The sequence below is a fragment of the Ixodes scapularis genome, unplaced genomic scaffold (genome assembly GCF_016920785.2).
Source record: "Ixodes scapularis isolate PalLabHiFi unplaced genomic scaffold, ASM1692078v2 PGA_scaffold3__209_contigs__length_174095766, whole genome shotgun sequence".
In the NCBI taxonomy this organism is placed as follows: Eukaryota; Metazoa; Arthropoda; class Arachnida; order Ixodida; family Ixodidae; genus Ixodes; species Ixodes scapularis.
Window position 1 is genome coordinate 52,992,332 of NW_024609868.1, and position 20,891 is coordinate 53,013,222.

Sequence of the window (20,891 nt, forward strand, 5' to 3'; positions counted from 1 at the left end):
CATATTGAGGAACTTTTCACAATTTTGGCAGGGTTCTTTGGGATTATACTTATTTTCTTTTGATGCGATACTTCACAATTGGTTGGGACAAAAGCCTCTCAAAAATTTTGGTGACATTCTAAATTTAAAATTTTAACTTAAAAATTCCTGTGGTAAATGTGCTAGCCACTTTGCAAAACAATACTCCTATTTTTCTTCCTTTTTAAGCTGTATTTGCCTTTCAGTCACACATATTTCAACAAGAAAGAAAGTTGGGCGAGTTGGTTGAACGTTTTACAAAATAAAGCAGCAAAAAAACACAAACTAAAGCGAAACATGTATTTTACTTTCTGCAGTCCAGTACTGGTTCTGGTCATTAAAATATTAAGATAGCAATCAAGATATCAACGAGCACATTGGAACGCAATTATAGGAAGTACAAAATAGACAAGCACACACTGTAACATGTTTTTGTTATTTGTAATTTCATATATACATATATTGAGCTAAGATGTCAAATGTGTACAAAAATATCCTACATGCCAAGAAGGGGCGATGAAAATATCCACCATTGGTGGGCATCAAACACATGCAATACTATAAACGTTTTCTCTGTAACTTATACTGGTTCAGTAAAAGTAGAGCAGTAACCATCCCATATAATCCATATGACATATTTGAAGGATCTAAGACCGTCATACTGCTTATAGTAAGCATTATCTCAAACAAAGAAATTAGGTTTCTCAAATAGTTCCCAGTAGACATCTCTAAAAAAAGAGAAAAATACTTAAAAGTTTGTAAGGAAATGAGCTTACACACATTAAAATATTGTGTGATGGCAATGTCTGTAGTATAGATAATCGCCACTGTAATGTCAGTTTTCCTGAAAAATCTTGACTGCATAACCACCTCATATGCTTGAGTTACAATCACAAAGTATCTTTTTGTATTCATATCTCTAACTCACATGAGACTTTTCTGGTTCAATATGAAACAATATTGTTTCAAATGATGGAGTTGGTTTCAATTAAAAAACTGAATCGTTGCAGATTATTTAGGACTGGATAATATTAAGAAATTTTAATTTTCCTTCACCCAATTTTTTATTTCTCAGTTTTCAAGTGAAGATTATCTCCTCCTTTTTTTACAGCAGTGTAGAGAAAATTCACCACACTTCTTGAGGCATACATCAAAATAATACGATAAAATGAGTTTGCTCCAATGAAAATTGTGGAGCCACTGACATTTCTTGAAAAACAACCACCTTCATTACCTTTTCTGTCCCTACCACTTACAGCTGTTCTGGTATTTGGCCCTGCATGACCATCTGTCAAATCAGCCATCATACCTTGACTTCCGTAATCAAAATGCAAGCGGGCACTGTCTAATTTCCCTACTCCATAACCAGAATTATTGAATCCTCTGTACTGATCAGGCAAATACTTGCACTCTACAAAAGTTCAGATTGATTCCTTTATCTATACAGATCCACGAAATCTTGCTACTGAAAAAAATTATGGCAAAGAGCTATTCCACGCAATTGTCAAGTAGCCTCCTCCTGAAAGAAGTGTAATCTTCGTCCAACTCTTCAGTAAAAACAGGATGAGCAGAAGTTTTGAGAGAATAAGAGAAAAGCACCCACCTGCCCTCAGTAAAACATTAGATTTTTTCTAAGCTTGTTGCTACAGCTGGTCTTCTAGGTGATTGAGTTCAAGTTTCTTTCTATTGTGAAATTTTCCATAGTGACAGTGATGGTGGTGGTGGTGCTGGTGAAGATAACCTGTATGAAATAGGCTCCATTAGATCTCTGCATTGAATACATTTCACTGGCACAAGTAATACAATTGATTTCCACCGATAGAAATCTCGGTTCATCAAAGTGTTTCCCTTCAGAAAGAGCGCATGCTTTATTCCAGAGCAGTGATTCTCAACCACTGACGTTTTGAGGATCTCTTCTGGATCGGCGGAAGTGATGGGTAGGGGGACCCCGTCCATCGGGGTGAAGGGCGACAGGAAAAGTTTTCACTAAATTTAGTAGAAAAAATTTCCCACTAAATTCAGCGGGAAAATTTCTGCTAAATTTCCCAGGGAAGATTTTTGCTAAATTCCCCTCTAACTGGGAGGGGAGAAGGAGAGGAAGAGGGGAGGGTACGGAGCGGCATATCCTCCCCTCCGTACCCTCCCTTACTCCTCAAGAACTGCACTCTTATTTCGCATTACAGAGAATTGTATGTCTTTCATTTTTTCGTCTTGTTTCACCACAATATTTTGCCTTGCTTTGTGAAGTGTCGTCTGATACTTTTTTTTACTGCCTAATTGCATGCCATCATTATGTGCACAACTTGTGCACTTGATTTAATAGCTTGTTTTGACTATCGGATACGTGAGGAAAGGAATCAGTGTTAGCACTGGTGCATTTATGATCTTAAAGAAAACAAATATAGTCAACAGAAGGAGCTATGATGCGTGTTTCTTGAAAGCATTGTGCTCTGCCTTTATAACAAATCCAAAACAGTTGCTTTTGATTATATGAGAGAACAATTTTTGCAGTACAAGCGTTCGCTCGATCGATTTATTTATGAATTTAAAGATACTATACATTGTTCTAGGTCCCATGTCTGCAGTCATTAAAATTTGTTAAGATGTCCAATTTCATTAATTTATTTAAACACAAGGAATTGGACTCCCCAAGTGAAAAACGTGTCAAAGACATCTTGTGAGTGCTTGACAAAGGTGCCTGAGGCACACCATATGTGACGCTGAAAGGAAGCCGTGTGCCTAGAAATCACACGAGTGCAGCGTTGTCGATGCCGGATTTACTCTTGATGCCGCTGAAAGCGACGTCGAGAGTCGAGAGTCAACAGCGCTGAAAGCGGCATCGACGCCCCATTTGTTTAAACAAACAAAGATGTGTGTACACAAAGTCATGAAGTGGTGCCTAGCATTTGACTTCATCCACACTTTCTGGAGGTCAATTCTCTTGTGCCATTTTTTCGCAAATTATACGGAAGTCAGACGTCAGACTTCAATCGACGGCTTGTTCCTTATCTCATATTCTAAATATGTTGCAAGGAAGTGTTCGTATAACAGTTTCCTAAGGTCAACATCCTGAAATGCTGGTTATGAATGGTTTAGCGGGGCCAATAGTTGAACAATTTTTCTACTCCGCCTAGGATGGACCATCAAGACCATCTCTTAATTTCTTCAAACAAACCGATGGAGACAATATCACTTCTTTTTTGCATTCCATGCGTCATTACAAGGGGAATTCCTGGTCGTCAATTTTTACAAGCTGTTAGTGTCCTCGAAAATTGAACAGTAAGCACTAACTTGCAAGTTCATCTGTTCTCTGCGATTCAGCACATTGTTAGTCAGGTTGTCGACCTCCTTTTTCACTGTGCCACCATGCATTAGCGTCTTCACTATACTTCATTTCAGCTTACGTCCGAGCCCGGCTGATGTTATGAGCCGAAAGGCCAATCAAACAGCGAAAGAGGCACAACGTCATGGCATGCTCCCTGCAGTTGATAGGACCAGCCGGTATTCTCCGTCTCGCTGTGCGTGCTCCTCTCCGGCTAGTCCTATCAAGCGCAGGGAGCACGCCATGACGTTGCGCTTTTTGATTGGCCCTTCGGCTCATAACATCGGCCGCGCTCGGACCTAAGCTGAAACGAAGTATAGTTTATTTTTATGGAAACTAGTGTCAGGCGGTACGTACACTACAGCCGTAGACATCGGTAATCTTCCTACTGCATCATTTCAGTTGTTTCGCTGCCAAGCTTTGCCAAACGACGAACATTATCAAATGGTGTTCGTAAAAACATACAAAAGTTAGGCTAGTAACTACGTCATAGTTCCCAAGGGTGGCCCATTACCACAGTATCATTTAATGGGTACCACACGGGATCCATTTATATTGCAGAACTAAGTGAAACTTTGATGTAACACACCAACACAGCCGCGAGTACGCTGAAACTGAAACCAACCAAATTGAAACCACCCTATGGATGGATGGATAAATGAATCCTGCTGAGCCCTTTGGATCGGGCGGTAGCTTATGCCACCTAGCCATTTTGTTGCACCATTTAAGCTTAGAATATTTAAATGGGAAATCTATATTCACTCCGCACTGCAAAGAAAGTGGGGCAATAAAACCCCCTTGCCATCAGTTAATAAGAAAACACCTAGTTTTCTCTCGCTTTCTGCCACCATTCACTTAATCTTTGCTTGGCTACGGTGCCGTAGGGAGCCTTCATACACACGCGGCGTGCCTAGGGTGCCCTTCATACGTGCCGTGTGCGCGTATGAAGGCTCCCTACGGCGCCGCGTGTGTCAGCGCCCTCTGTCTGCCGGTCAGGTAACTACCGAGATGAAAACGTGTATACAGACACCATTACCAGGGACGAACTGGGTAAACAGATAAATTTTGGTCTCGGTATTATGAACAAGTCACGTTACATAAAATGTTTTTGGATGTCTCCATATTAGCGCGAGACACAACTGCATCCTCAAAGTCCCAGGGGTTCCCCAGGATACTCCCCCAGCTAGAGTTCCTGTATAACTTTACTCCCAGCACTTCCTTTGGCACCCGAATTCTCCCAACCATCGCCAAGTGGTTTATTTAGTTTAAGCAATCCAAGAATGTTTAAATACTCGAGCGATCGGGGTGTTGAGGCACGACTACGAGCAGAACACTTCTATGTTTCTTTCTGTGGTCCCCGACAAGGCGATGAGAGCGGCAGGAAGGGGCTTCAGTAACCCAGCTTCAAGCACAAGCTTCTTGCCTTTGACGGCACTCCGACATCTTGTGCACCTCGAGCACGCGAGCGCAGCCAAGGCATGGTGGAGGGCATGGAGCGCGTCCTGTGCTGAAGGCCAGGCACTCAAAGGCCACACCCTGCCGTTCTAATCCTTTCAGCAACTATGACATGTGTGTTATTACCAGCACAGTTTGTAAGCTTCCAAATTGTTTTATTCCACGAATATCAAAGGGGGAGAGAGGTTTATTGACTATCACTCGAGGAAACGGGGAGTTAAAGAAAAAAGACGTTTACAAATCTTTGTAATGCGAAAACGTGCTCTAAAAAGGTTTGAGGACTAGAGTTGTTGAGGAGGAGCAGGGTGGTACAAAGGGAAGGGCATTCCCCTCCTCTTCCTCCTGCCGCTAAATTTGTTCATGGGTGACGTGACACAAAGTTGTGGCGCCATTTTCCCCACTAAATTTAGCAGGGAAACTGAATTTGTGTTGAGGCCATGGACGTCCATTTCCCCACTAAATTTAGCGGGAAAACCTAACTCAGCAAAGTTAGCAAGAATATTTTTCTGTGAAATTTTGCGGGAAAATTTTCTTACTAACTTTAGCGGGGAAACATCCCATAATGCAACGCGCAGTTATGCAGACGCCAACGCTGCTCATCCCAGAAACGGGCGCCTAAGAGCCGAGTTCTAAAAAAGTTTGAGGACAGCTGCGGTGTACAAAGGCTTGCCTCATAAACGTTTATTTATAGGAAGCTACTTATTTATACAATATCCCGAATATAGCCCTTTCTAAACAAGAGCCTCGAGGCTTGGTTCTAAAGACTCAAAACTTCCATACTACCCATTATACTTTCAGACATAAGATACAAGTAATACCATTAGATCTTCGAGTAAACATGAGTGACATGCTCCGAATTGCAAAATAATTTTGTAAAATTTAATCGCCATGGTTACAAGTCTCACAAATGGAGGGCCGTTTGTAAACACAACAGGGTATGCCCAAGGCATACATTGCCCTTCTTAGCTGACATATATAAAAGAAATGCTTAATGCTTCTAAAGCACAGCCAGCCCTTGCTTATCAGACACATGCTTTTATCATAAAGCTGTTCAACAACGAAGACAAAAAAATTATGAGTAAACAATGTAAAAGATGAGCATACTTCCCCCTGAAGATCTGCTACAAAGCAAAGGCAAGTGATAAACAAGGGCTAGCTATAGAAAATGTAACCGAATATGACATGCAGACATTATAGGGCATTTGTAACCAGACAAGCACAGTACATTAACATGCTTGGCATACACAATATCATGTGCCTTGAACAAGATAGAAGTGACAACAGCCATGCCCGTGATGCTCATGCGAAGAATGTTCCGTCTGTGAACAGAAACACAAATTTTCAATGACACTCAAAGGCAGATACTGCAGTATGATTAGCCTGTAAGTAAGATACAAATTTTTTTCTTTGTCCTTCACATTAACACCAAAATTTCACCATCTCACGATTTGTTAGTTACCGTATTTACTCGAATCTAACACACACCTTTTTTCCAAGGAAATAGGTCCAAACATCGCATGCGCGCTAGAATCGAGTGCGACCCAAAACTGCGCTACCGTATCGCCATCGACATTTCAAAATGGCCACTCCATTACACGCTAAGAAGCTGAGAGACTTAGAGCATAGCCAGCTCGTTTGTTTCTTGCGTTCGTATCAGCGTGGAAGTTCCCACTGCAAAGACACGCCGCGTTCGCCATGATATTGGAATCAAAAGAAAAGTTATATTGTGCGTGGAGAGCGATGGAAATCGGGCCGCATCACGTGCAATGGGCAAAAGATGCGTGGTGCATGATCCCGTCTGCCACGGTTACCAAGGCATTCAAGAAGTGCGGAATTTCTAACGCTATGGACGGCACCGAAGATGAAATGCTTTGGGCCGCTGACAGCGATAAGGAGTCGTCCGACAACGATCAGGAGTGATGCATGCCGCCCCACGGGCGCTGCGCCAGGCCGTCGTCGTGATGACGACATTGCCGGCGAGAGACTGCACCGTTTATTTCATCGCAAGATTGAAGCATTTGGAATAAACCTTCGTTGTTCCAAGTGAGAATAAGTTTAATTTCTGTATCCAACCTATAAAATCTGGTGCGTGCAACAATCAAGGTCATCGTGTTTTTTTTTTGTTTTTTTTCGGACCTCGAAAAATGTGTGCATGGTACAATTGAAGGCGCGTTAGATTTGAGTAAATATGGTATTATGTGCTGGTAGCAGCCAACAGAACTTTTGTAATTAATCTCCACTACTGCTTCTCAAGCAGGATATCAGCCTATTTCTAGTTTTAATGCTATAATCTCATTTCAACATTCATGGTTTGCACAAAATAAAAAAAACTGCTATTGTCTATATGCACCAACATCATATAATTTGTGTGACTCAACAAGTTGTGAGTTTATTGCAGCAAAGCAAGTGAGACAAAAGAGTATTTAAATGGCTGCAAATACAAGGTGCAGCACGCTGTCATGCCTGCCTCTGGTAAAATAAGCTCAATCAAAAGGCAAAGAACAATGCAACTTCCATGCATAACCAAATAATAACAAAATATGGCACGCAAGGGCAAGATACAGGTATTCAGAAGTATAACTGTGAAAAGATCAACTTCTTTGGTAAATAGAAAAATTTCTTGTAAATGGCAAAATACAAAGGCATGCACAAAAGTACAAAACAATCACAGCATGCATATAGCTAGAAATTACCCATCCACAGATTCAGGCACATAGCCAGGGGGAGGGGGGGCCCATCGGGCACAGGCCCCCCCCCCCAAATCTTCCATTCTGCTGGGGCCTCCTCTCCCCCCTCCCCCTCATACAGCATTTTGCCATGGGCGACCCCCCCACCCCCCGGAAACAAAATCCTGGCTGCGTGCCTGCACAGATTGCACATGCAGCATGAGTAGTCCAAACAGAATATGAGGACAGTCAAAGCTAGCAGGAAGAAGTTGAAAATTAACCTCCTGGAAGCCTCAGAGTGGCAACCAACATTTTTTTTAAGAGACTTTCTATCTACGATGCTCTGAAGTGAGTCACTTAGTGAAACATAAAGTGCCATTCTCAGGACTCTAGGGCATTCCTTATCAATCACGGTATGAAAACCTACTGCAAGACGTCAAGACATTGTAATAACAAAAACTGAACCAATATATCCCATCTGGCTCAGAAGCAAGATGAGAGAATTGTCTCTGTTCACATGCCCTAAATCAGGGACATTGCCATAAATGTAACTGACCCATCTTTCAAACAACTGTACATATAATTGGTTCTCATCTGCCATTAACAGTTTGCAATAAAAAATTAAACAGGTGGCAAACAGAAAATTCACTGGCCTCTTGACAGAATATAATGTTGTAAATAGATAAAAAAAGACACCCTTACTGCTATTTTTGTAAAGGCTCATCTCTAAAAAAAGATTTCGAAAAAAAATTAATATATCACTGTTATCAATATTGAAGTATGTGGGATGCTTCGATGTGAAACTGCCAATTAATAGTAAGCCCCTTATTTCACATCACAGTTTACATGTTCAGCATCACAATAGAAGTAACTAAAAATTAAAAAAAAAGAACAAAAAAAAAAAAAAAGATTGAGCACATGCTCGACTGGTACCCTTCCCTCTGTGTAATTAAACAAACTTTTCCAATTGAAGGAAATAAAATGTAGCACTTGATTTTGTACCAAGGTTGAACCAAATATGTGTTTCAGTATAAGTGGGCAAGCCTAAAGGCTCTTAAGTGTTCTGCCACAAACTCTCTCCAGGAAATGTGTCACCGGAAACTAAAATGCTTCATTACATCAAAAATAAGAGGGCCAAAGTTAGAAATTACAGAGAAGATGCAAGCGAGCTGGTGAACTTTCAACATTGTAAAACCCGAGACGCAAGACAATGTCTCGGGTTCTACAACGTTGAAAGGCCAAAGTTAACTCGGAAACAGCTCCTTACAGTGAAAATCAAAACTAAAGCTGCCTTTCAAGATAAAAAAACAAAAACAAAAAAAAAAAAGAACACAGTGGAGACCCATTGCCTTTCAACTTGGCAAAGAACACACTGCCAGAAAATAAACCATATCTGTGAACAAAAACCAAGGGCTGACATGCATCCATTCACTCGGTGGTAAGGCAAAGCCTGGGCGAGCCTTGTTTGCATGCAGTTCTTCTCCAGACCAGTCAAAACTTACAAGACTCTGGCTTCTCTTCAAACATAACGTCCTGCCCGGGCGCTAAAGAGTTGCGTTGGGTGGCAAGCCCATTGAGGTTGGTCACGTCGTCCCTCCTGAAGAGGGCGGAGATCTCCTCAAAGGTTCTGTTCTTGGTCTCTGGCACCTTCTTGTACGTGAAGGTCCAGAAGAAGCCCAGCAGCAAAGTGAATGGAAGGAATGTGTAATTTCCAAGAGCCTCCTGCAGAATGACCAGAGAAACCGAGAACTCGTGAGCAATGTTCTACTGAAAGAAAGAAGTACAACGTGGCAGCTGGAAACAAAATTCACTTTGCCCAGAAAACGATTCTGGGACCTCTCCAAGGCTAGGGGAGCGCTCTACCAACTGAGCTAACCGGGAGCTAGCGACAAGAGCACACGAAAGCTAACAGTTGCCACCAGTTGTGATTGTAAACACTACAAGAGTGGAGTCAGATGTTTAACCATTAAATATACCGTAGAAGCCCGTGAGGATGCCCACCCAAAATGAAAAGAAAAATGGTGAAAAACATCGAGGTGGGCTATTTTTGAAAATACGACAGCAAAACGTTATATAAAAAAAAAGTGATAAAACACTGGGCCAATCGCTACAACCACGTGAAACGGGAACCAATCCCTCTGATTGCAGGTACAGAAAATTTGTGTTTCACGATGCGATAAGCACGCGAGAATTTGCTACGAACTCTCGTGTCATGGTAAAAGATATACGGTGAAACCTTGTTATAACAAACTAATGGATATAACAAAGCAATCATAATTCCCCTTGCTTGCTAATAGTGGAAGAAATGGACATTGGCTTTAACAAACTAATGGTTATAACGAAATATTTACGACCGCTCCTTCAACTTTGTTATAACGAGGTTTTACTGTAGCGGATTGCGGACACATCAAATTTGTTTCACACGGTGCGAAGGACACGTGGGAACCCTCCGAAGACTTGCATGTCATGGGAACCAACACCGCAGATCGCGGACACAGCAGATTTGAGTTTTACGGTGCAATAAAGATGTGGGAACAACTCGTAAGTCACAACAACCAATATCACATGCGCAGATCGCGGACATAGATGTGAGAATCTGCTATGAACTCCCTTGTCACACGTACCAGTACCGCAGATCGCACAATGGATGCGATTCCCGTCAAACATAGAGTGATGTCTGATGGGAATAGGGGATGGGCGATGTTTCGGAATTTGTAGGCTATAGATATTTAGCCAGAAAAAACGAGATGGATGGTGTCTCGGGGGAGGGCGCCCTTACAGGATCCTTACAGGATCATACGGTAATGATTTAGGGGAAGACCCCAATCTGGAGAAGATTTACACAAGAATAAATTGACTTCCGCCTGTAATGGAATGAACTCACTTTCCAGACCAGGTGGATATTTTCAGCGGTTACCAGTCGCCTAGAGAGTGCAAGCTGCAGTCCTTTTCGGGTAGTAGTTGATTTATTCTTGCTCAATTTAACTATGTTTAGAGTAAGAACAGTACTGTTCTGCCTCCCGAAAAGTTTGTTTGCCAAACATATAGAAATAAAAAGGACTGCTACAGTCACCACAAAAGAGTCAAAGTTTACACATTTCCGGTCTAACACATACCATCTCTGTCTTTTAAATGTCGCACCCTACATTAAACTTCCTGCGTCAGCCGACACTGCTACAAAACCCTTGGAAGCAGTTTCTTTCACTTTCAAGAAACAGATGGTGGTAACAAAACTGCATTTCATTGGGCACCATCCATTTTGCATGTCAATGGCACATGAAAATTTGTTCTTTGATCACCTTATGTTTCTCTTGATTTGTTTCAGTTTTGTTTCAGAGGGCTTTAGAGTCAAACTTGAGCCAAGAGATTGGTTGAAGCACACTTAGAAATAAACGCTTACGCAGCCATTGTCACACTTAGAAATAAACGCTTACGCAGCCATTGTATCTAATTTGTGCGTCAAGTCGTACTGATGTCCCAAATGTACAGGCCTCATCTCATGCATTCTCAGCTTGCTAGTAATCCTCCGCTTGCTAGTATCTTCAACCTCTTCCTTCAATGGCCACAAGGCCGCCATTGGTTTGGTACAGATGCCACACACTGAGATGATGACAGTGGTAAAAGCTGCCAGACTGAATTACAAAAAGGGGTCTACAGTTCAACCTCGATTTAACAAAGCCACCGGGACCCGCTATTATTTCATTAAATCGGGAACTTCGTAAAATCGAGGAAGGGAAACCTCGCGCATAGGCTGCGTGGGGAATCCAAATTTGTTTGTTAAATCGGGAAATTTGTAAAATCGGGTTTCATTAAATTGAGGGTCAACTGTATTTGCCTCACACGCTCCACCACAAAAGGAGTGGTCAAGGAGTCAAGAAAGCAACTATCTGGATGGCCATTCTCACCTGCATGGGCGGGAAGACGAGGCTCACAATGAAGTTGGCTGACCAGTTGACGAGGACGCCTATGCTCATGGCGGCAGGCCGGGGGCCTTGCGAGAACAGCTCGGCCATCAGCATCCAAGGGATCGTGCCTGGGGACAAGACTTCCCATCAGCAAGTGGTCGCTGCCTAAGGACAGAAGTTCTCAAACTTTTACATCTCAGGGAAGACCTTTCTTTCTTTACTGACAGCTGGGGAAGCCCTTTCGCCCTCACCATTGTTGCAATAAAGCACTTCAGAAACCCAGACTTATAAAATATTAATGAATGCACTTACTGGGGAGTGTTTGGCAACGTGTTATGCATCAACGGATGGCTCAGACCTGCTCAGATAGACTAGAAAACGTCTATCTTTGAGGTAAAAAGAATTTAAAAAGTTGGGTAGCTTGGAGAACACCCGACGGGTAGTCTGGGGAACTTCGGGTTCATGGGAACCCAGTTTTAGAACCCGTGCCTGAGGCATTTAAGCAAGTACTTGTTTACCTACTGCTTGACAATAAGACATCGGTGCATTAAAACAGGTAACAAACTTTTATAAGTTTCTATATTCATTAGAAACATTACAAGCTCATTGGTGGAAAGCATGCACCCATGCATGTAGTATCGAAGGCCCTAAATATGCAAGATTAACTGTGACACTGGCCAACTTCAAAACTGCGCACACATCCTGAAGTGCTCTGCTCCGAATAGGCTCATCAAAAGAAAAGCTCAGTATTATATAAAGTTGCTTTGTGATGACACTGAAATAAGGCTGTCTCTATATACAGGAATTCATCATAGTATTCCAATGGTATTATTACATGGTTACTACAAAGAAATGAGGGAAAGATAGAGAAAAATGCAAGAGGTGAAGAGCACATTAACAATAGAGAAAGCAATGAAAATAAAATTAAGCGTGGAAAAGAATGATTACCCTGGGACAACTTAGTGATAGATTGGCCCGGGACAATTGAACTTCCCCAAAAACTGATCTCATACAGACCCATGGTCTTGAAAGCCACAAGCCATTTGTACTATAACTTTGTTTCCAGCACAACCCAAGCATTGTGTGCAGTTATAGTAGTACAATTAGGTGCAAATCCATGTATCTAGCATATACAGGGCGTTTCAGAGAACGAAGGCCAAATCGCTCCTGCGAAAACTACTCATCGCAACGAAAAAAGTTTTGTGGCATTTTGTCCTGGGCCAGGGGCCTATTTAGGAAAATTATTAAAGTCCGGTATAATTAAGTTGTTAATTATTTTTGCGTAATTAACTTTTTTAATATTGTGTTTAAGGGCATGGTTTAAATTATAAAATTGCTCAGCATCATCGAGAAACACTAAATCAACAAATTGCAAAACGATAGAAGGCACGCGAAGCATTTTACGGCTTTCTAAAAAACTGCACAAATTCAGCGGGTTTTTAAGTTTCGGTTTGCTATCGGAGCGCATCTCGGCCCTGGTGGCACCGCGCCCTGTGGAGAGATAGTGCAACCAAACTCTGTAGCGCTGTCATCGCGCGACGCAGCAGAGGCTGGTTGAAAAAAAGGCACCACAGTCCAAAGGTAATGCGATTGATATTGCATTCCCTTTGGACTATGGTGCCACTCTGTGCTGTTGGCGTTTTGCAACACCGTGCAGTCGCAAAGTGGTATGGCTGATCCTTGCTGTTGTTTGCTCATCATTTGAATGCACTTGGGAAGCAGACGTTCTACGGACATGTCATTGCGGGATCAATCCATCCGCGGATCGGTCGTCGTGTGAATCGACCGGCACTACGTCAGCGGCACCTTGGACGCAGGAACTGAGAAAGCAAACGCACTAAGCGGGCAATTAATACTTGTGTTTCTGTGGGAACTCTGTGGGACCGGCACTCTGAACGCAAGAGCTCAGAAAATGTAGAAACCGTGACTGTACCAAGGAGGTTCTACAGTATTCTAAATGTACAGAGACAAGAGGTGGAGAAGAAATCCAGGATAGTTAACTTAAAAATGCAGAATTTGATCATCTCTTTTAATTCAAGCAACAAGAAGGTGGATACCTAATGCAAGTGTAATCCAAAGGAGAATCAATTTATGTTAGAAGTATCATAAAGAGCTTACCTGGCCCAATTGCAAAGAAGACTACGAAGCACAGTGTGCTGACCACACTCATGTATGTGATCCACTGGTACAAGAACTGCAAAAAAAGCACACAGTCCTTATTTTAGAAAGCTCGAAGGAAATATAAAACAATTTCCGATTTATGTAACTGAATAATTTTGCTGAATGAGAGTTCAGAAAGCAACACTGACAGATTCAAGTTTTAAAATAGGAGAGCCTATGCTCGGTTTCAGCGTTTCTAAGCAAAGCGGACGGAGCTAACTGCTGGTCTAGCTTCCAGTGTTTTAACCCTCCATTGTTGCGGGCAAATGGAGAAAATAGGCGAGATTGACCTTCGCCTCTGCAGAGGTGGCAAGACGAGCCGAAGAGCTCAGTAGGAGGAAGTTATCCATTGCCTGTCCTATATTTTTTGACCCAATTTTTCTGAAAGCACTGGCAATGCCGGTTTTTGTTGCACAGAAAAGTTAATGCAGAGTATAAGAATAATAATTTTGTATCAACAAGTAACTCTCTTTAATGGTTTTAGCTAGGTCGGGGTGTGCAAACGTTTTTAGACTACCTATATTTAAAACAATTTATTTACAAAACGATTAATAATTTACATTGAAAAAAATATTTCAGGGAACCATTGACATTTGGCCACATGATAGCTGAGCAAAAAATAGTTAAATCAAGCTTCTTTTTACGAAAACATTCTGTTTGCTTTTTACAAGCAGTGTGGCCCATATAACGGCCAGAAACCCTTTTGATTAGTAGCTTTCAAAGGTCCACATACAACCTACCGTAAAATACCACAGAAGCGCCCACTTTGTACAACCGCCCCCATTAACACTTCAAAAACTCGGGAATTCTGAAACTTATACGTTAAGCACCCGATTCCACCAGACAAGCGCCCTTGTTTAGATTAACCCAGTTTTCAGGAAAAGTAGGTTTTCTGCAGGGAAGATAATCTTCTTCGTGCCCCCCCCTCCTAAACCGCGAGCGGAGCCAAGTTGGGGCATGGTAAAAATTAACCGCTGGCATGGCTATCCTCGAGGCAGCCAAACCAGTAATTCCGTGTAGTAGCACAGAATGAAACAGCTCAAGCGGGGGAGGCAGCTCACTCAAGGCCGAAATCACAGCTGGACTGAGGACGGACAATTTATGCCTACTGCCACCCCCTCGCTCGGTTCGGTTGTTGAACAGTTACTGGACGAGAGATGTGACGACAGGCGTAGATTGCCTGTCCAGAACAAACTGCGGTGGCTTAGCTCGGCTATGCTAGGATAAACGTAGCATGAGCTTATGCTCACAAAATGAGAGGCGTTATCAAGCGGCTCCGGTGCAGCGTCAGACTTGGCCACTGCGCAACGGAGGTGGACAGCTGGGCACGCGGCGGCGCCAGTGCGTCTGCCACGGCTATGACGTCACTCCTCTGGAATGTGCAGACCGGCGAGGCGTGCGCAGTGTTCCAGAGCACGCGGCGGCGGCGGCTCTGGCACGCCAGCTGTGCGCCGTGTAACATCACTGCTCCTTGCGCTTGCGCAGCAGGGCTCTTTGGGAGCCACGCGAAACTGCTCAACCTTGGCCAGTGTAGCTAACGCTACAAAAGGTTTGCAATGTCCCCGGTCCAGTTGCGATTTCAACCTTGAGCAAGCTGCTTCTCCAGGTTTCACAGTTTGTGACTTCTGTTCAGTTCAGTGACCACCCTACATATATTGTCACGAATTACAAATGATGAGGTGGCTAATGACTGGAGAAGCTAAATGTTCAAGGGTGTGAACTTGTGCCCAAAACAAACACAGAGGTACAGGCATCGCGGGCGCCCAAGGTAGCATGGCAGCTGGATCGAGCACTGACGAAAGACTGGCCTCGGACCGCCATGCGAAGAACCTTTTGTACCCTCGTGGGTTTCTGGAACATTCGGCGACGAACATTCATACCTCAATCAGATGACAAGGTTCTCAAACTCACGAGAATGCTAGATTGAAAGAATAAAAAAAAAGAAGCAGCCGCTCCCAGGAATCGAACCTGGGGCCGCCGCGCGAAAGCCAAGCATGGTAACCATTTAGCCACGCACGCGCTCGCTCGCTCGGAAACGTGCGTGGTATTATCTCCACGTTCCAAACACCCTATCCACTACAAATGGTCTCCGTGTTGTATCTTTAAATCGCTTCAAGTCGTCCTATTGCCCTAAGGCTGTGTTTCCCCATGCTCACATTTTCCTAGCGTTATGTTTCCTCAAGGTCACATTTCCCTATTGTCGCATTTCCTTAAAGTCACAATTCCCCAAGGTTGCAGTTCCCTAAGGTTGCAGTTCCCTAAGGTCGCAGTTCCCTAAGGTCACGTTTCCCTGAAGTCACGTTTCCCTGAAGTCACGTTTCCCTAAGGTCACCCTGCCTCCAAGACAGTCGCAGATATTCTCTGAAGCTATTATGCAACAAATGGCGAGGGCCCTGACCTTGACCAGCAAGGAGATGGTGATGAATATGCTGAAGATGAACATGCCCCCAAGGCCATAGAGGTGGAGGGTGCGCCTGCCAGCCCGGTCCATCAGTGGGATGGACACCAGCGTCATCACCACCATCACCACCCCGACGCCGATGGTGGCAAACTTGGCCGTGCTCGGAGGAAGCCCCGCGGCCTCAAACAGCCGCACAGAGTAGTAGAACACCTGGGAGACACGCACAGAAGTGTAAGAGCCAGTCACAGACGGGATAAGGCGACACCAAAAGCAACACCGCCTTTAATAACCAAAGCCTGTGCACTGCAGCTTTTTGACATCGTCGTGGTGAGATTGAGCGTTTGGATTGGACACAGGTGCTGCATCAAAGTTTGGCTGGGTCTCGTGTCCAGACGGTGTGTAAAAGTATGCTCAGCGTCAGGCTCGAGCCCAGCTGCACAGTTGGCACCAGCCGAGTGTGACGACATTACGTGACGAGGCTGCTCACTGCCTTTGAACCTTCCAAGTGCCATTGGCAAAAGGTACTTAGCCGTTCTGCTTTTGGCAGGAGCCAAAGGCAGGACGGCTAAGGCAGGATGGGCAGGACGGCTGATAAGCCTTTCATAATGCCTTGGAATTTGTGCACCCACCCAAAGCTGAAGATTGAGGGAAGCCAACTTATGCTGGATACTAGCTGGGCCTCTGAAAAGCTTCCCCAAGGTTGAAAATCTTAATACTCATTGTTGAAGCGTTAAAGTCTCTCAAGTTCTACTAGTGACCATGCAGTGACACCTTAAAGACCTTTCTTAATGCAGGATGCATTGTAACAGGAGTGAAATGGGGATTTGCGTAGCCATAAACCATGGCCGCCGCCCCTTTTTTATCAAATGCTTTTTCCCATTCCGATCTAACTCCACCAGCTATGCGCTATGTGAAGACACGTCGGTGCTTGCGCCATGCAACTCCTCACCAACAGATAGCTCTCGTGCATCCTATCTACCCATGACGCATTGTGTGGGCTAACAAATTGCATCATAGTGCAAAAGTACTTCTTGCAAGCATAACGATTGTCTTTGTGGTGTGCCCTAGATGTGCATATATATCCTAGGTACATTCTCTTGGGCAGTAAATCAAAGCAGCACCTTAAATCTTTTAGTTGAGGTAGTGAGACAATTCCCAACTTGGAATTCATGCAGCTTTCCGGACTAATTTATGCCCCACTTCCTCGCTGTAGTGCTGCAGCAGTGTGCGGTACATTGAAAATTTATCAAAACAAGTCACTGGTTGCATGAAATAATAGAAAGTCAAGCCATAAATTCAGAAAGATAAATCATAGCGAAGTTTCGGTGACTAGTCTGCTATCCTCGCACACTGGCATTCATTGAAGCCAATAACATTATTTCACAGGTAATATTTCATAATTTCAAGAGCCCTATATGTTTAAATCTTTTCAGTAGAAAAACTGGGTGCCATTCCACTTTGTGAAGGTGGATAAGCAGCAAAACTGTTTTTTGCACACAACACTGTTTTTTGCACACGACACAAACGTGACAGAGAATTTTGAACAAAGGTACAAACACATTCATTGTCTTGATCGGTGGTCATCGTGACAAAAGATAGGCACACACACATGCCGCCCGCCGCCGCTGCTGACATTTTCGTTACCGTCCCCGCCGTTGCTCTTCGGGAATCCGGACCATACGCGGCCTCCCCCCATTACGATGAAAGAAGAGAAGTGAAATTGAAAATGGAGAACAGCAACTTGTCTTTCTGGTTCTTTATATAAATTCGCTTGGATGACTATCACCGCCCCTAAGAACCGGAGGAAACTAAACACACGCGACATGACCGCCACCATGGGAGAGCGGAAGGAAAGGAAACTGGGTACACAAGCGCTTGGAACAATGACAAAGAGAGGGCGGTGCGAGCGTAGAGTTTTTGATCACGCGCACAAAAATTGCTAAATTACGCAAGCTTCAAGAATGCAGGGAATGGTGTTCCTTGTGTCGCACGCGTGCGCCTTCCCCATATAAAAGATTCGAAGTAAATAACCAAAATAAAGCATTGACGAACGCACGTGCAAGATGCCATTTGTTTTAGGCTTTTGCTTTAGAACAGTTACTGCTACAGTAGGCGGCATGTGCGGTGCATGGCTGCGGTGCGAGCATAGTTTTTCGTCACGCACACAAAAAATCCACAGAACCCGAGCCATAAACAGCTTGGTTCTAAAAACCCTCCACAATGCAACTTTAAAATTTATAAATTACTTTTGCCATTTAGTGGGAGTTTAATTCAAGTTTCTGCTGGCATCATAATTTTTATAAGTTCACAAAAAGTGTACTAGTTATGATTACTTGCTAGTCATATTTTTACACTGCCTCATGTATATACACCCCCCCTAAGGCCTACCAGCTATTTGGAAGCACAATAAAACAAGAACTGATTGATTGATTGATAACACTCTTTAATAAAAATGGTAGAAGATTGATAAATATCACATCCCTTGTGCGTAGGTATTTTTATAGCAGGAAATTACTCTTAGTAAAAGGTCTGTAAATAACTTGCTTCATATGTTATTATTTATTAGCATGCAAGAAATGGTGGAATAAACTTACGGCAATTATACCAGACAGCTGCTGCGACAGATGCATAAAGATTCCAATGAGAAGAGGGAGCTGTAGTGATCTGGTCGATATGACCTGTAACATGGTAACCTGAAAAGTAGAGAAGATGAATATCATTGCAGTTATTATAATTTGAAAGTAAACACTTGAGAGAAATATCTCTGGTTGGGAAAACAATAAATGAAGGACGACAAACAACCCAATCCTAATATTAGGGACCCTACGTTTCGAGGCCTACTCTGCCTTTCTTCAGGGGCGACTATGGTAATGGCCATTGAGGAGCAGATCTTTTCTGTCTTCTTTGAGCGATGTGGCAGAGCCCCTTGCCATAGACTGTTGGCAAAGCGCCGAGGCACTTATTTATGTTTATGGCATCGTTTGAATGTGCCCCCCGGAATCAATGAAAAGTCTATGCCGAGGGTTAGTTTTTATGTTGACAATGCTGGGCGTTATTGACAGCAATCCAGTGTCCTCTGTTGTCACAGTGCTCAGCTACTGTGCTACGCTACACTTTAAAGGGCCAAAGCCTATTAAAGTGTAAAGGTATAACAAAACTGTAATACAAAATAAAAAAATAAAAATACTTCACACATAAATCGGGTCAAATCAATCTTATCTAGTGATAAGTGAATTACAACAAACAAGGAAAATATGTATACGTGATTTGAGACGGGCATCATTGAAGTAATGTTTAGTGCATGACGAAAGAAGCTTGACTGGCGTGAGACAAAGGCCCCGGAGAGGGCCCACGCGGAGGCGCCAAATAAAAAGTCGGAAGACATCTAAGCACTTCTTATGAGTTGTGAATGGATCTAGAGGAGGCGTCATGTTCGTCGTTGTCCGGACGAGCAGAAGCACTGCCAACGATGTGCATAATGGAGGCGACGGCATGTTGGTCAGCGGCGAGACAAGCAGAAATCTCTGAGCGCACGCCAACGTGTCCATTTTAACCGGCGCAGGGCCCGTAGTGGCATGGGGTTGCGGCGGTTAGTTTCATCAGCGCGCTGGGCTGGCTGGATGGATGGACGGATGAATCTGGCTGAGGCCTTCGGACTGGGGCGGTTAGCTTATGCCACCTAACCATTTTGTTTCACCATTTAAGCTTAGAATATTTAAATGTGAAAATTATATTCACTCTGCACAGAAAAGAAAGTGGGGCTATAAAACCCCCTTGCCATCAGTTAATACGAAAATACCAGTTTTCTCTCGCTTTCTGCCACCATGCACACATGCATGCCATGCAGATGGCACTGCATGTCCGTGCTGGCAGCACGGACACACAGTGCCATCTGGCGGCGGTCATTGAAACTGACGCGTGCAGCGGCGAATGGGAGCCTCGTCGCTGCACGCCAGCCAATGGGACTTTTGGGATCAGGGAAACTAGATGTCGTTTTCGCGCTTCAAACTGACAACGTCGGCTCGCTCCATGGGACAGTTAATGCTTTCGCATTAAAAAGGAACGGGAAGAAAGAGGGGGTCCATTCCAAGGACTGCAGACAGGTGCCTTGCACCTCCGGCTAAGGAGTCCTGCGGAAGACGTGCAATGGTCCATGCCTGTGGTGTGGGTGTTTGATATGTTACATACACAGTTAGCCTTATGCACGCAACAATGTAACATGCGACTGAATCAGTTTCCTTACACCACCACATTTACTCGCATATTGAATGCACTTTCTTCCCCTAAAAATTTACATATTTCGGGGCGGGGGAGGGGGGCGTTCATTACACAGGGTAAAATTTTTGCATTTACACACTTTGTGCAAATGTCATATTAGGTGCCAATATGATACGGCATGGTACTGTGGCACGTCTCCAGTGATGGAGGCACACCCACGACTGGTCGGGGACGTGGCACAGTAACCCTGCTTTATAAATAGTGAACCATTTTAGGGCGCCTTCGATGTGACTTTTGCCGAGGGAAAAGCGCCCTACGAAGCTCACTCAGCATGGAAAGCAGTGCGACCATTCTTAAATGATATATACTGCTAGTATCCGACGGCACGCTCAGGTATATACCGCGTCTATGCGTATAAGAACTCGTACGAAGTCCACTGACGCACGAATCAAGTTTCGTTCATGGAGACGGCTGCTACCAGGGGCCACCAGACACTCGGCACACTAAGTTAGTGAGCTCTAGACTCCGGACATCTGTGCTCGAGTGCGCGAGTTCTGAGCGTAGCTTAACGACCACACTTTTTTTTCATATTGAGGTGCCATCTGACGTCTATTTTTAATGTTTCTGGTTCCGGCTTTCTGGGACGTGCTTAAACATGGCTCCCGTCACGTCGAAAATCGACAATGACTTCGATGAAATAAGAGCGTGGAGACGGCGGTAGTAGCAAGAGCTTGCATTTGTACTGA

At 43.8% G+C, this 20,891-nt stretch overlaps 1 protein-coding gene across 8 annotated transcripts in view; it reads right to left on the minus strand.

Annotated features, from left to right (window-relative positions):
• LOC8029493 (glucose transporter type 1) overlaps positions 1–20,891 on the minus strand; it is a 162,821-nt gene that overhangs the window by 4,168 nt on the left and 137,762 nt on the right. For 6 of the 8 annotated variants that reach the window (XM_040503881.2, XM_029980325.4, XM_029980326.4 and 3 more), the window contains exons 10-15: positions 18,522–18,620; positions 15,925–16,137; positions 13,485–13,560; positions 11,367–11,494; positions 8,964–9,183; positions 1,622–1,759 (exon numbers count right to left, since the gene is read on the minus strand). In XM_040503881.2, coding sequence (XP_040359815.1) covers positions 1,662–1,759; positions 8,964–9,183; positions 11,367–11,494; positions 13,485–13,560; positions 15,925–16,137; positions 18,522–18,620 — 834 coding nt within the window. In that variant the 3' untranslated portion in view covers positions 1,622–1,661. Of the gene's footprint in view, positions 1–1,621; positions 1,760–4,933; positions 6,115–8,354; positions 9,184–11,366; positions 11,495–13,484; positions 13,561–15,924; positions 16,138–18,521; positions 18,621–20,891 lie in introns of those variants that run through there. The other 2 variants (XM_042292436.1, XM_042292437.1) reach the window with 2 other exon arrangements.